The sequence below is a fragment of the Etheostoma spectabile genome, unplaced genomic scaffold (assembly GCF_008692095.1).
Source record: "Etheostoma spectabile isolate EspeVRDwgs_2016 unplaced genomic scaffold, UIUC_Espe_1.0 scaffold394, whole genome shotgun sequence".
NCBI classification, from domain to species: domain Eukaryota; kingdom Metazoa; phylum Chordata; class Actinopteri; order Perciformes; family Percidae; genus Etheostoma; species Etheostoma spectabile.
The window spans coordinates 967,245-983,478 of NW_022605599.1; the positions used below are offsets into that span (position 1 = coordinate 967,245).

At 42.0% G+C, this 16,234-nt stretch overlaps 1 protein-coding gene across 1 annotated transcript in view; it reads left to right on the forward strand.

Annotated features, from left to right (window-relative positions):
- plcb3 (phospholipase C, beta 3 (phosphatidylinositol-specific)) overlaps positions 1-16,234 on the forward strand; it is a 75,348-nt gene that overhangs the window by 42,061 nt on the left and 17,053 nt on the right. The window contains exons 3-11 of the mRNA XM_032511567.1: positions 7,137-7,205; positions 9,473-9,610; positions 11,936-12,015; positions 12,103-12,156; positions 12,322-12,394; positions 13,550-13,650; positions 13,794-13,960; positions 14,473-14,619; positions 14,748-14,905. Of these exons, the coding sequence (XP_032367458.1) occupies positions 7,137-7,205; positions 9,473-9,610; positions 11,936-12,015; positions 12,103-12,156; positions 12,322-12,394; positions 13,550-13,650; positions 13,794-13,960; positions 14,473-14,619; positions 14,748-14,905 (987 nt within the window). The remainder of the gene's footprint in view (positions 1-7,136; positions 7,206-9,472; positions 9,611-11,935; positions 12,016-12,102; positions 12,157-12,321; positions 12,395-13,549; positions 13,651-13,793; positions 13,961-14,472; positions 14,620-14,747; positions 14,906-16,234) is intronic.

Genomic DNA, 16,234 nt, shown 5'->3' on the forward strand with positions numbered 1-16,234 from the left:
AATAGAAATTCTGTGTTCTAACCTCTGCAGCTCTGTGTCAGTAATTCCTAGTGTCACACTGCCACTAGAAACAACAAACTGAGAGTGTTAGCTTCACAATGAACTCAGGGTCATCCCAGAGGGCCAAAAGATGTGGAAACTGCATCACTTTTTTGGGGGGAAAAATGTAGGCGAGAAAATCATATATTTTCAAGTGATTTTAAAGAGGTTAATTTTACAGACATTACAGTCTGTGGATGATGCAGTCAACTTGGGACTGCATTACATCCAGCAACCCCTCGACTCTCCAGGGGCATATACAAGGATCCTGTTGGTGGACTTCAGTTTAGCGTTCAACACTATCATCCCTGAGTTCAACACCATCATCACGGAGTTCAACACCATCATCCCAGATTTCAACTCCATTGTCCCGGAGTTCAAGCTGGGGAACATTACATCCAGCACATGGACTATCAGCCCTGGTGCCCCCCAGGGGTGTGTGGTCCCCCCACTGCTCTTCCTCCTCTACAACAGTCATCAGCCTCATCGGGACGCTGATGAGTCGGCCTACAGACGGGGGGTTGATCAGCTGGCTCTCTGCTGCGGTCAGAACAACTTTGAGCTTAACACGCTCAAAGCTGTGGAGATGATTGTGGACTTCAGGAGGAGCCCCCGCACTCTTCAGGTTTCTGGGATCCACTATATCCCAGGACCTAAAGTTGGAACCCAACACTGACACCATCATCAAGAAGGCCCAGCAGAGGATGTACTTCCTGGGCCAGCTCAAGAAGCTCAACCTGCCAAAGGAGCTGCTGATCCACTTCTACAGACTGTCCTTTACACGTCCATCACTGTCTGGTTCGGATCTGCCACCAAAAAGGACAGGAGCAGACTACAACGGACAGGTAGGACTGCAGAAAAGATCATCGATGCCAACCTGCCCTCCGTTCATAACTTCAACTCTTCCAGAGTCAGGAAACATCACTGCAGACCCATCTCACCCCGGACAGAACCTGTAGCAGCTTCTCCCCTCTGGTAGGCGCTACAGAACACTGTACGCCAGAGCCAACAGACTCAGGATCAGTTTCTTCCCACAAGCCATCACTCTGATGAACAGCTGACTTCTTACTCACAGTGCCAGGTTCAATTCCTGTGCAATAACCCAGCAACACTGTCTCTAATCAGTGGTTCCACTTATTATTTATTCACCATTCACCTTACTGTTCATATTGTAATATAATACTTATATAATAACATAATACTATTTATTCCAGCACCCTTTGCACTATGCTCCATAATTAAAATAATAACTATCACAATTATAATTTACTCCTGCATACTTTTCACTCTTCATTGCACTATTGTCTCAACCGGTCTATATTGTTTCTGTTTATAGTGTGTCTATATTAGTGTGTTTTATATATTAATATGTATATTTTATTGTTATTATTTTGGTTGTTTTTTATGGGTAAGCACATTGTGAGCAATACGATCCAAAGCAAAATTCCTCGTATGTGACCTCATACCTGGAAAATAAAACCAAGTCAAGTCAAGTTTATTTCATCCATAGAAATGGAAACTAGAGAATAAATACGATATCACAAATGCACTACAATAGTATACATAAATACAATATATAAATAAAAATAAAATAAAATAAATAAACTCATAAAAATGTACGTTTGAAGTGCTTGTTGTGCTGTCTAATAGCCTGAGGTATAAAAGAAAGAGCATACCGCTTTGTTTGTGTCACAGGAGGTTTTAGCCTACCACTGCGTTCTATAACCCTGCCGGTCAGATTACCATGAAGAGGGTGACCCGGGTCCCTCGTTATTTTGTGTGTCATTTTAACCAGATGATCTTCATACACCTGATCCACTGTATTTAACTCTCCCACCATTTTCCCAGCCCTTTTAGTCACTCTATCAATCCTGGCCTTCTCAGTTACCCCAGCATTTCCCCCCCACCCCACCACAAAGTAACTCCAAACACTACATATGACTGACATAAAAAACATTCTCACCACATCTCTATTCACCTTAAAGGACTGATTCTGATTACAAGCTAGAAGAACTGTTGTCATCTTTATTTTTCTTGAAATTAAGCCATACTTTGGGCCATTTCTTCCTCTGGTGATTCAATCCCTTGCCCTGAAGTCCCATGTCGAAGTGTCCTTGGGCAAGACACTGAACCCCGAGTTGCCCTGGTACTGCGCATCGGTGTGTGAATGTGTGTGAGTGTATATCTGATGAGCAGGTGGCACCTTGTACGGCAGCCTCGGCCACAGTGTATGAATGTGTGTGAATGGTGAATGTTTCCTGGATGATGTAAAAGCGCTTTGAGTAGTCGTTAAGACTAGAAAAGCGCTATATAAGCACAGCTCATTTACATTTGATCAGAAGTTTTGAGTATCCTGGTTTTCTTTTTTTTTTGTGAAACATAGCATTTTAGAAAGCAAGATAAGGTTTTAAGAAATGTAAAAATACTATCTTGAGTACTCCAATAGACAATGGGATACTGTGGCATTTGAACAACTCATCCGGCTTACTGAGCGTCCTGTGCTCTGTCTACAGCCATGTCTTTAACTAAGTCGATACAAAAAAAAAAAACATGTTGATTAACAATGTTATAAAGGGGCCTTTGCCAAAAAGATTTGATCGCTGTAATCTCCATTACTAGTGATAATGGCCGTGACTCACTAACCTGATAATCGGCTGTTGGACAGTCTGGCGAGGTCAGTGACTCAAGTCAGTGTGGTCCGTGCCATCATCCCTCCGGAGTGGTCTGGACGAGCCTTGAGGGGCCCACAGGGGCCGTAGGCCTTCATTTTGGCTGACCTGACATTCTCGTTCGGAAGGCAGGCAGTGCCCACATTCAGAGAAAGAGTTATCTAGTTGATGGATCTTACCGAGCTACTGAGCATGTACAGCTCCCTACACAGATAAGGCAGAAGGGAGAAAACAGAGATCTAAACACACAGGGTGAAAACAGGATCTGCGGCAATGTGCAGTACAACAAAAAATATTGTGCTTTTTGAAAATGAAACCATGGAAACCTATTCTGGTACAACCTCAAAATACAATTATGAACCTGAAAATGAGCAGAATATGGGCGCTTTAAAAAAGTTACGCACTAAAGCTTTAACAGACTATATCATACACCACTATTCAGCAATAGCTCCAGAACAGTGCTTCTCTGGTTGACATCAGAAAGAATGACTCTGACCTAAAACACCAACAGTAATGGTGTTGGTTCACTTCCTTAGAAGCAAAGAGGGGAGGATGAGCTTCTACTAGACTTAATAGACCAGCGTGCATTGCAGCAGTTCCTACAGTGTTTGGAGTAAAAGGTGCAATAAAGTTTTTGTCAACTCCTAACTGCTGAGTGCACACAACACGTTTACAACATTTCCTAGGAGTGGTAGTGAAGTGCATTATGGAAAATATTAGAAATTACTAATGAAGCAGAAGTACATGAAGCAGGCTGAGGAAAAGTTCTTTGGCCCATCAAAAACTGGTAAATTAAAGCAAATTATAGCACTTTATCACAACATGACTCGTGGGAAACTCTCATCCAAACTCACTTAGAGCAATAACGAGCCTGCAACCGTGTCTGAAGTGATAAATGAGTGAGCAGTGTTTTGGCTAAACACAGAGATGAATGGAGCGCTACAGCTGCCACGGCTAGCTAAATGTTACACAATGAAGCACACAGATACACACATGCAAACTGAGCAGAATGCTGGAATATGTTAGGAATGTGCTCTCGGAGGTGACCGACCTTCACACGGACACACGCACCACATTGTGTGCTCACATACACAACTTCATTAACTTCATTTACTGCATTTAATTATTTACTTTAATTGCTTTTATTGCACAGGTACACTATACAGCACTTGTGTTATATGTTGTATTTTTGTACTTTGGTCAACTTTAGTTGTTTTAAAGTGCTTAACACATAAAGTTGGATTGGATTGGATTTTGTACCAAAACACACACATTTTAGTTGGCATTCACACACTTCTGATCACACGCTGACACATTTGTTCTTGAGTGAAGATTTGCTCGTGAAGAATTGCTCACGGTTCTGTGTCTCATGCATCTGTCTTCTGACTTACAAGCCTTTTCCACTCATGCACACACATGCACACACCTACACACATACACCCAGTCTTGCTCAACAGGTCAGGATGTTTCACAAGTTGGGACCTGCATGTTGAGGATAGGCCTGTCTCTATGTTGCTGCGTTTGAGTTGAGTGTGTGTGTTTTACATTACTAGTCAGTGAGAAACCCCCCCCCACACACACACACACACACACACAGGCGGCAGACAAAGTTGTAGTCTCATTACTGCGGTCTCCAAGGAGTCACCATGGCAATTGCAGAATGAAACCACAGCCTGTGGGAGATGGTGTGTGTGTGTGTGTGTGTGTGTGTGTGTGTGTGTGTGTGTGTGTGTGTGTGTGTGTGTGTGTGTGTGTGTGTGTGTGTGTGTCCTACAGACCCAGAAGTGGATTCCTCCAGGAAGTAAGGTATTCTCCACAGGCCAATCAGAGGACAAAGTATAAGACAGAGTTTAATCCAATTGTTCCAACACTTCTGACCTTTTTATTACTCGTGTCCAATCCCAGGGGAGCGGACAGCCAGTAAAGTAATAAAAGAAGAAGTGAGGAAGATGGAGTTTCAATACTTGAGCCAAGGAAAGGGACTTTATGAGTTTGTCTTTGCTATTATTATTAGAAAGGAAATATGGAGAGAACATAGATAAAACAAGGGCAAATAATAAGTCAGAGAATAACAGAAAAAGAGACAAACATTTTTTTCTATAATGAAACTTCTAAAGACTAGAGTAAGAGTAAAAATGCACTCAATGAGGAGAAAATGATGTGAGAGATGTGTGACATATATGTAGTAAGAAAGCCTGGGGAATGAGAGCAGGGCTAAACAAATATTTACAGCTCATCCTCCTCTGTGTTTATGGCTGGGTTTATGACCACACTTTTCTCATCTTGTCCAACCCTCAAATTTCTTTCTTCATCTCACTTCCAGAGCATGGTATCCTTCAGGCTAAGGACCGTTTGGTCCTTTCATGCTGTTATGTAGTACAACTATTTTCCTATCTTTTCTGTGTTTGTTCTGCTTGTTTGCATATTTGTGTATGCATACATCAGTATTTGTGTATGCAGCATCCGTCATGCAAATCTATTCCAAAGATTTATCTAAGATACTGTATGTCTGTGGAGTTGTCCAAACATTCTGTCTCTGTGTGTCCCACTGGCCCAATCCAAAACTGAGCCCTGAGGACTAAAGACTGAAGACTCCCAAACTTAATTGATCTCAGGTGCTGAGTGAGTGAAAGTGTGAGGCCACATGGGCTCACATAGGTAGAAATTGGGACAGCACTTCACCAGATCACATGTTACCACGGCAACATTTAATAACAAAGAAGTTGCTCACACTTGCCGGTTTGGTTATTTTCATTTTAAGTGTGTTGCTTTCCACACGGCCAAGGTACAGGAGACAGCTGGCTGGTTTCAAATTCTTTTAAAAATTCTTGTTTTACAAGCAAACGGCTCCGCTCCGTGGTCGGGTGACGTGCTGTTGTTTGTTTACCTTTTTAATTTCCGGATTTCCCTATGGTCGCCGCAGTAAACATCACAACGCTTTGAACTGTGGGTAATTCCCTTTGGTGAAGTCTGCATTGATGCAGGTTCACGGAAAGGGCTCTGTGAGTGTGTACTCACACCCTCACGCCTTTGAAATTCAACATTGGGATGACCCTAAGACCATACGAATTTCGCGGGAACACGCACCAAAGTCTGTGAGTCCGGATTACTGTCTCACACAAACACACGCGCACGCAAGCACACACACGCACATACACACACACACACTTACTTACTTACTTACTGCCCGTCACTCCTACCAGGGTATGGGCCGCCAACAACAACAACAACAGCTCTCCAGAGTCCTCTGTCCTGGGCCATTTTCTCTAACTGGTTCCAGGTGCAGCCCATCTTGGTGGTGTCAGCCTCAAGGTCGCGTCGCCAGGTGTTTCTTGGCCGACCTCTCTCCCGTTTGCCTTGTGGGTTCCACCGCAACGCCTGCCTAGTGATGCTGGTTGGTGGTTTTCGTAGGGTATGCCCTATCCAGGGTACACACACACACACGCAGATGTAATATGTAGCTGGTTGTGTTTTATGTCTGCAGAAGCAGAGGAATTTGATAAAAGTGGATTTAATGGAAGGAGGACAGTTAGATGGAGCATAAACATACCTAAAACAAAGTATCACTATCAGTATTTCTGCTTGCTGCTTCTTACATAAACTTTAAAGACTTATTAGCATAACAAGTTGGTATAACACTGGACTGTCAAGCCCTCATGGTGCATTTACTCCTCGACGCAGCGGCCGCAGGTTTGACTCCAACTTGCCGCCCTTTGCTGCATGTCATTCCCCTTTCTCGCCATTTTCATATCGTCATCTGTCCTGTGGAAGTAAAGGCCTAAAATGCCCGAACAAAAGGATCTTAAAAACACTGCCAACTCTAGATCTCAGACAAATCGATTCAGAACAAGTGAGAGTCTACATAAATTCTTTTGGTTCTGTTGTTCTTGCTAACATTTGCTAACTAGCACAGAGTCAAGCTGAGGCTGATGGGAATGTCTTTGGTTTTGCAGGTATTTGGGGATCCCTCAACTTTCCAAATACCGCTGACCAAAGGGATTTCAGTTCTTCCGGATAAGAAGACATGAAAGTCTGCACCAAATGTCATGATTCAAAAGTTGTTGAGAGATGTCAGTTAAAACAAAACAATCCTTTTTTTACTATTAAAGTCAGTAGGAACCAAGAATGTATCTGCATAAAAGTTTGTGGCAATCCCTCCTACAGTTAGTGAGATAGTTCAGTTTGGACCAAATTGATGGACATACCAACCGATCAACATTGCCATCCCCGGCACAACACCCCATAGCGTGGCAAAAATGTCATGGTGAGGGATTATTTCCCACAGAATAACATACCAAAATTAAATATTAATTTAGTTAGCAATTACTGATGCTAATGTTGAATTTCTTCACACGCTTTTCTACTCATCACACCATATCCATTTCCCTTCTGTATTACATGTCTTCATTTATCTGTCTGTTTTTTTAGGAAGTGGAGATTCTGGACATCAACACCATCAGGGACACCAGAACAGGAAAATACGCCAAACTACCAAAGGTTGGTACTTTTTGTGTGTGTGTGTGTTTGAGAGAGAGAAAGAAGCTTTCACCTCCTGCTGTTGATAACTTTGTCCTCTGACAAGAAATGTAATTCTCAAGTGTATCTGTCACTAAAAGATGTGTGTGTTTCCTCTCTCAGCTAATGGTGCTAAGGTGGCGGAGCGCTAATGAGCCTGCTGACAGATGGGTCTTCAGACAGGAAGTGATATAACCAGTGACTGTTGGCTAGGAAGTCATTGTGTAAAGAGCCTAGATCTGGCAGTCAGAGATGCTAATATAAAACCGCCTAATAGTGGTTAAAACATACGGATGTGTTGACATAGTGCAAGATTTATGCTTCACCGAGGCACTGATCAATAACATTATTACTTTACTGAATTCTATAATCAAAGTACGGAACATTACAATTTGGTTCTGCTTTTACTTGGCATGCAAGAGTAGATTCTGCAATAACTGAAATAAAGCCTTAGCTGTTATGTTAGAAAAACAGATTGTTCAGGGATATTTTGGGCGTGACATTTATGGCTGTTAGGGTGGGAATAGGACTACCAAACAATGTTCACCCAAATTTCAAAAATACCTATCTCCTCACTTATCATGAATGGCATCTAACTGATAGCTATGTTAGGCCCTGGTTTTGCTCTCGAAAACGCTCCAAAAAACTAACCAAAGAGCACACAGACAACATTAGAAACTAGCTGTTAGCTGCATTTAGCAGCTAACGAGTCAGATACTTTCCTCAGAAGTTGGTTGATACCTAGTCTATATCAACTACGTTCCACTTCCAGGATTGCTCCGTTGCCAACGGAAATTCTGCCGGATTTCATTCATTTAGTCCGGTTGCCTTTGCCATTCTCTTTCTTTGTGTTTAAATTAATAGTAATAATAATAATAATAATAATACCTTTTATTTATAATGCACTTTTCATCAATAGATCTCAAAGTGCTACAGGTAAAAAAGAGAAAAATAAAACAAAAAAAAAGAAAGAATAAAAAAAGAAAATAAAGCTATTCTTAGAAGAAAGGATAACAAACATCTAAAGGGGACCAAAAGCTTTGCTAAAAAGAAATGTTTTAAGGCCTTTTTTAAAACACTCAGTGGATTGAGGTGCTCTGTAGGTGTCGGGGAGGGCATTCCACAGACGTGGGGCAGCAGCACAAACTGCCCTATCTCCCATGGTCCTGGGTCTGGTTCTGGGAATGTGGAGGAGGTTTGAGTGAGTGGAGCGAAGGGAGCGGGTTTTGTTCTGTGGTTTGTTAAGTTCTTTGAGGTAAGGGGGGGCATGTCCAATCTAAGGACTACGGTTACCTGGTCCTCAGATTTTTGCAGGGTAAATCCAGACAGCTAGCTAGATTATCTGTCCAATCTGAATTTTCTGTTTCACAATTAAAACTACTTTTGAACGTACCAATGTTCCACCAAAACATGTCTTTGACTTGGTTGGCGCTTAGCGCGGCCCAAGACAACTGTGATTGGTTTAAAGAAAGGTTAATAAACCAGAGCACATTATTCTCTCATCCCGGTATTCTGTGTGGACCCGGCAGGCGGTCTGGCATGTGAGACTAGTAAAGAACAGACCAGAGCTTACAGGAGAGTTAATATTTTACTTACATTCTTTATGTTGCCTGAAAGACATCTTTGAATGAACACTAATGTAGCTCTGTATGCGCTAGATATGTAAATAAGTAACTCTTTTAAACTTTGCCTATCAGCTTTATAAGATAATATATTGATGTTGTTTTAACAACTTGTTAGCCAAAAGAATAAAAGGCTCTGATCCACAGAAGACACTGTTTTACAAGGACTACTTCTTTGATAGATAGTGGTTCCAAAGAAAAGAGTTAATAATGAGGCCTGTGTAATATCTGTAGTCACGTGGACACCTTTTTTTTATTTGAGCGTTCTCGTCCTTTAAACTCACTTCCTGCTTAATGGCAAAGTACATTTTGTGCTCTGCTTTGGAAGTGCTTGTCTTCATGAACAGACATCCAAGTTAACAACTTTAATTGAAATGAAGGAGAGACATGGTAGAGAGGAAATGATGGAGAAAATGCTTAATTGATGGAGAGACACTGAGGGTTGGAGAGAGATAGTGGTAAAGAGGGAGTGCTCCAAGAACAAGGAGCGAGAAGGATGGAGAATTTGTATGCAAAAGTCAAACCAGTGTTGTGGTCAATGTTCTGTGTATGAGTCTGTGTGTCCTGTTCACATTCAATGTCCTAAAGAGTATGTAAGCACTACAGTTTGTCTGTGTGTGAGTTCAGGACCAGAAGCTGCGGGAAGTGCTGGGCTTCGGTAAGGGTGATAACGCTGAAGGGAAGCTGGTAACTGTCGTCTATGGCCACGACCTGGTCAACATCTCCTACCTTAACTTCCAGGCTATGCAGGAAGATACAGCCAAGGTAATTATGGAAACTGCCATCACCATCCCATAACCTGCATACATTACTTATACCTACAGTGGGGCTCGAAAGTTTGGGCACCCCAGGTAAAAAATTGTATTAATGTGCATAAGGAAGCCAAGAAAAGATGGGGAAAAAATCTCCAAAAGGCATCAAATGACAGATTAGACATTCATATAATATGTCACAAAAGATTAGATTTGATTTCCATCATTTACAGTTTCAAAATAACAGAAAACAAAAAAATTGCGTCTGCAAACGTTTTGCCACCCTGCAGAGTTAATACCTTGTACCTCCCCCTGTGATACTTTGGCAAGTAACACAGCTTGGAAATGCTTCTTGTAGCCAGGCAAGAGTCTTTAATTCTTGTTTGAGTCATCTTCGCCCATTCTTCCTTCCAAAAGTCTTCCACTTCTTTGAGATTTATGGGCTGTCTGTTACGCACTGCTCTTTAAAGGTCAATCCATAGATTTTAAATTATGTTGAGGTCAGGAGATTGTGAAGGCCATGGCAAAACCTTCAGTTTCCTGCTCTTGATGTAATCCACCGTGGATTTTGAGATGTGTTTGGATCATTATCCATTTGTAGAAGCCATCCTCACTTTAACCTCAGCTTTTTCACTGATGGCATCAAGTTAGTGTCCAAAATTTGCTAAAATTTTATTTAATCAATTTCTCCTTCTACTCGTGAAATGTTCCCTGTGCCACTGGGTGCAATACAACCTCAAAGCTTGATGGGACCCCCCCCCATGCTAAACAGTGGGACAGAGGTTCTTTTCATTAAATTCTGGGCCCTTTCTTCTCCAAAAGTACCTTTCCTCATTCCGGCCAAAAAGTTTGATTTAACCTCAACGGTCCACAGAACTTGTTCCCACAATGCATCAGGCTTGTCTATATGTTCATTTTCAAACTTTAAACTTTATAGTGGAATGGTGTAGCCCAACTTCAGTGTCTCCAGGTCTTTCTGGATGGATCAAGCAGTCTAACGTGGGTCTGGACTTGCTTTTCTCCCAATCCTGCGAGCTGTTCTGTCTATGGTTCTTGGTCTTCCAGATCTTTAACTTCCACTGTTCCTGAAGACAGCTATTTCTTAATTCCATTCCCAACAGAGGATATTGGCATCTGAAAACGCTTTGCTATCTTCTAGCCTCCTCCTGCTTTGTGAGCGTCAACTTTTTTCAGTTTCAGTTTCCTAGACAACTGCTCAGAAGAAGCCATGGTGCTGATTGTTGGGTGGGGGGGGGGGGGGGGGGGGTCAGATGAGTCTGGGAATTTAAAACCTTAAGATGACATCACCTGGTCTTTCCAGACGATGATTGAGAACAATCCATGGCACTGTCAGGTCTCAGGTTTCCAAAGGTGGGGTGCATGATAGAAACTCTGCAGGGAGCCCAAACTTTTGCAGACGCCATTTTTTTGTTTTCTGTTATTTTGAAAGTGTAAATGATAGAAATAAAATCTAACTTTTTGTGACACATTATATGAATATCTGTCATTTGATGCCTTTTGGAGATTTTTCCATCTTTTCTCGTCTTCTTTATGCACATTAATACAAATCTTGACCTGGGGTGCCCAAACTTTCGAGCCCCACTGTACCTTTAAAGGTCCCTTATTGCAAAAAGTGAGATTTACATGTTGTTTTTTTTTAACTTACAAAGCAGGTCAAGGTGCTTTATAACTAGTGTGAAGGTATCAAAATGTAGAATCCACAGAGAAATGTAGAAAGCTCGGATTCAGGAAATGTGCCTTTAAACGAGCCCGCAGGACTTTGGTACCATTGCAGTGCAGTACAGCTGCAATGGCAATGCAAAGACGTCGATAGTGCCGATGCTGACGTTGACCAATTGGAGTAAACCAGGCTTATTTGGGAGGTGGGCTTAAAGAGATGCATTTCAAACAGGGTGAATAAAGATATATTTAGACAAACAGTATGTGAAAGTAAAGTATTTTTTTAACAGTAAAACATGTAAACATGTTCTGGTAAAAAACAAAAAATACCTAAAAGTATGAACCTAAAAATGATCACAATATGGGACCTTTAATATTTTGTCCTTCCTGTCATCTCTCCATCCATCCTTCCGTCCTATCCCCCTCTACTTGTCTTTTTATTTCTTCAGGCCATATGCTGATTACTCACTTTACAATGTTGACATAGAGGAATGTGCATGATTAGGAGTTGTTAGTTTTTTTTCCCCTGTGTGTGTGTGTGTATGTGTGTGTGTGTGTGTGTGTGTGTGTGTGTGTGTTATATATAGAAACTGTTCCACTTAGTTTTGAATTCAGGCAAACAGTTAAGCAACCCTGTTTTATCATCTTGTGTTTCCAGATTTGGACAGATGAGCTGTTCACTTTGGCTACAAACATACTTTCCCAGAATGCATCGCGGCACACCTTCCTCAACAAAGCGTGAGACGTTTTGTGTGTCTTATCTTGACATTAGGGAAATGTAGATTTGAGATCATTGTTTTTAAAGTCTCTGCCTGTCTGTTTCAGGTACACTAAGTTAAAGCTGCAGGTGAATCAGGATGGGAAGATTCCTGTAAAGAAGTAAGAAGCATGTTAAAACACTTTTTCTTTCCAATCTTCTTCTCTGTCTCTACTTTCTACTTTCTCTCTTGTCTCCTCTTGACCACTGGCTTAATGGCTTGACTCATAATAAACCTATTTTGAACAGTGACTGTTAACTCTCCAAATGCTTTGTCTTTCTCTCAGTATTCTCAAGATGTTTTCAGATAAAAAGAGAGTGGAGACGGCTCTGGAGCAGTGTGGCCTCGTCAATAACAGGGTAATCATCAAATGGGATCACCGACCACACGGCTACTCATGATATGCGCATGTGTTGTTTTGGTCCATACATGATATGCAAAAAGTTGCAACTCACCCTGGGGTGTTGCATAGCATTCTTTGCATGCCTTTGCAATATAAGGAAGGCAACAAAAAGGCGGCAGGCAGACATTTTGACTAACTGTCAGAGTCTCAAGTTTTTAAGATTGTTTTTTTTAATACACGGATTAAACAAAAGAATATTACATGGTATTAGACAGCCTTAAAGATGCTGGGAATCTTGTTGCAGAGAAAGGCTAGCTTTGTGCTGAGCTAAGTACCTTCATATTAACCATACAGACATGTGAGTGGTGTCAATCTGCACAACTAACTTTCAGCAAGAAAGCAAATAGGCCTATTTTCCCAAAAGTCAAACCATTCCTTTTAAATCCTTGTGTTGCTATTGAGCTTGCATAAAAACTAGATATTAAGTAGTTTACTTAGTAGTCACAAAATATTTCCTCATACATTTGGCTTCCTAGAGAGAGAGAGAGAGAGAGAGAGAGAGAGAGAGAGAGAGAGAGAGAGAGCTGTTAAAATACTAAAGTCCCGGCTTCATACATTCTTTCAAACCTGAATGTCCAATAATGTATTGTCAAAGCCTGCGTGTTTCTGCAATGAAAGGTGCTACTGGCTTGTGGTCTGGTAGTGTGTTATTAGTCAGTGCAATCTTTCCTGTTAGATCAGTCTTGGAGTCACAAGACATTTCTTTTTAAAATAAGGGACCAGAATGGTTACACTGCATTGTCAGCATTTCTCTTTGTACCGTTGTACTCTAGTGCCGCCTGCTGGTTGAATGGGAGACCACACAAATTGGGAAAAGACTGGGGGGGACCTGAGCCCTGATTGACATTGTCATCAATGTTATTTGGTGCTTTGGAAAGCATATTTATCTTCAAACTATAGACTGTACACTACTTGCTAGTTTGGTTCAACTTATGTTGGAAATCAGAAGATAAGTAGTGGAGACCAGCATGTTTAATGGCAAAGCAGCGGCATGTGTGAGCCAACATTTACATGTGTTAAACTTGGCATTTCATCCTCACTTGGTCATTTCTTTACCCTTCTTTGTCTTTCCCTCCATATCTTTCTACACAATCCTCTCTGTTCTGTTCAGGCAGAGGGAATCAAGCCAGATGATTTAACGTGGGAGGCCTTCCAGAAGTTTCTTGACAACCTCTGTCTCCGGCCTGAGATACAAAGCATCTTTGAGGAAAGGTTTGTAACACTTTCACCAACATATTCTGTGATTTTCCGTTATGTTTATCCCCATTTTTGAGGATCCTATAATTTGAGGCTCGCTACTATTGCTCACAACCTTTACCTAAGTGATCACATGGTACATTTTCTCTTTGCTCCAGTGGTTCCAAGAGGAAGCCATTCATCTCTTTGGACCAGTTGATGGATTTCATTAACCACAGGCAGCGAGACTCCAGACTAAACGAGGTGCTGTACCCCCCGCTGAAAAGAGAGCAGGTCCGACAGATCATGGAGAAATATGAGACCAACGCCAGCCAGCTGGAGAGAGGTCAGTAACTTTGGATGGGTTAATCAGGGTTTATCAGTTGTAGCAATGTTATAGGTTTATTTAGGTATGATTGATTTCCTGGTCTTTTATTGCAGCAGGTTGTCTTTTTCTAAAATCCTTGGCCATGCACTGACCGATACCAAATCCATTTCCCTTCTGTATTAAATGTCCTCCACATGTTTTGCTGTGGATAACCTGTACAAAAGTGGGAATAAAAAGAGCCTTGGCTGCCGTGCGCCTCTCTGCTAGGACACTGTTAAGCCAAAATCTGTAAGATGATCCACTATCCAGCCCACTGTGTTTAGAACTAAGCTGGAACTCCATTAAAGTCAGCTGATGTCCCAATATAGACAGTACATGACGTGCATTTAGTATAGTATCTTCCAGTCCTTGCCCTTCCAATCAAATCAATCATTCGGATCGCCATGAGCAGATGGATGCTGGTCTGACTGGGAAAAAGAAGGTGGACCTTTTTCATATTCTCTCTCTCTCTCTCCCTCTCTCTCATGCAGACCAGATCAGTTTGCAGGCGTTCAGTCGGTATCTGGGAGGAGAGGAAAACAGCATCGTACCTTCAGAGAGGCTGGATATCATCGACGACATGAACCAACCGCTGTCTCACTACTTTATCAACTCCTCACACAACACATACCTCACAGGTAAACACACAGAACCTGCAGATCTAACAAGACCCAGGTGTAATGTGGCACTATGATATGTAGCTTCATAGTTCGTTCTTTGCATCCAAAACTGATCTATCCCTCCCTTTTTGTCTGTCTGCTCGCAGTGGGTCAGCTAACCGGTCTGTCGTCAGTGGAGATGTACAGGCAGGTGCTGCTGACCGGCTGTCGCTGCATAGAGCTGGACTGCTGGAAGGGCCGGCCGCAAGATGAGGAGCCCTACATAACACACGGGTTCACCATGACCACTGAGATCCCCTTTAAGGTGGCAGTCACTGCTGTTTGGCATTCATTGGAGCTTTTGTCTAGTTTCAATGTGACACCTTGGTTAGGTTGAGATCAAAGTCAATTCTCTCATATAACATTTATTGTACAGCATTTTTTCAAGGGAATGAAACGTTCACTTTCCCTATTCATGAGAGGTTTTGCATCTAACCTCAAGAGGTGCAGATTTCTTTAATTTGTATGGTGTAATTATTGACTTTTATGTACATGTTATAAATCCCTGACAAGCTGAGATGCTTTTTCGTCTCCCCCAGCTATTAAAAATATAAAAATATTATGAAGGGAACTTGGTGTTTGGACCTTTTAACCTTGCCAAAAATTAACTCAAGCTAAAAAGTTTACAAACCTTATAATAAAAAAGCTCCCTTCTGCTTTATAATGAAATTCAATTTTATTTATAGTATCTAATCACAACAAGTTATTTCATTATGCTTTTCATAAAAGAGCATGTCTCGACCGTATTCTGGGATGTTATGTACAGAACCCAACCGTTCCCACCAAGAGCAATCACTAGGCGACAGAGGCAAGGAAACACTTCCTGTAAGAGGCAGAAACCTCGAGCAGAACTATGGCTCAGGGTGGAGGGGCATCTGCCTTGACCGGTTGGGGGTGAGAGAAAGAGAGAGAGACACACGGAGAGACAGACAGACAGACAGACAGACAGACAGACAGAGGCCTCAGGTGACTCCAACCACAGATCCAGACTCCACAGCTCCACAGCCGGAACCACCTGCAGGAAGCGATAGGAGGAGAGGGGTGAGAGAACACAAGACTACGGGAAAGGGAAGAAGTCGAGTTAGTAACATGCATTAATGGGATGAGGTTGTATACAGATGGAGAGAAGGAGGCAGAAAGAGGTGCTCAGTGCATCATGGGAAGTCCCCCAGCAGTCTAGGCGTATAGCGGCGTAACTAAGGGATGGTTCAGGACTCTCTTGAGCCAGCCCTAACTATAAGCTTTATCAAAGAGGAAAGTCTTAAGCCTACTATTAAATGTGGAGACGGTGTCTGCCTCCTGAACCCAGACTGGAACCTGGAGAGGATCCTGATAGCTGAAGACTCTAGGAACCACAAGTAACCCTGCATTCTGAGAGCGGAGTGCTCTGGTGGGGTAGTAAGGTATAAGATGAGATAAGATGGTGCCTGCCCATGAAGAGCTTTGTAGGTGAGAAGAAGGATCTTAAATTCTATCCTGGATTTTACAGGAAGCAAATGCAGAGAAGCTAAAACAGGAGAGATGTGATCTTCCTTTTTTTCCTGGTTCCTGTCAGAACACGTTGCAGCATTGTGGATCAGCTGAAAACTCTTTA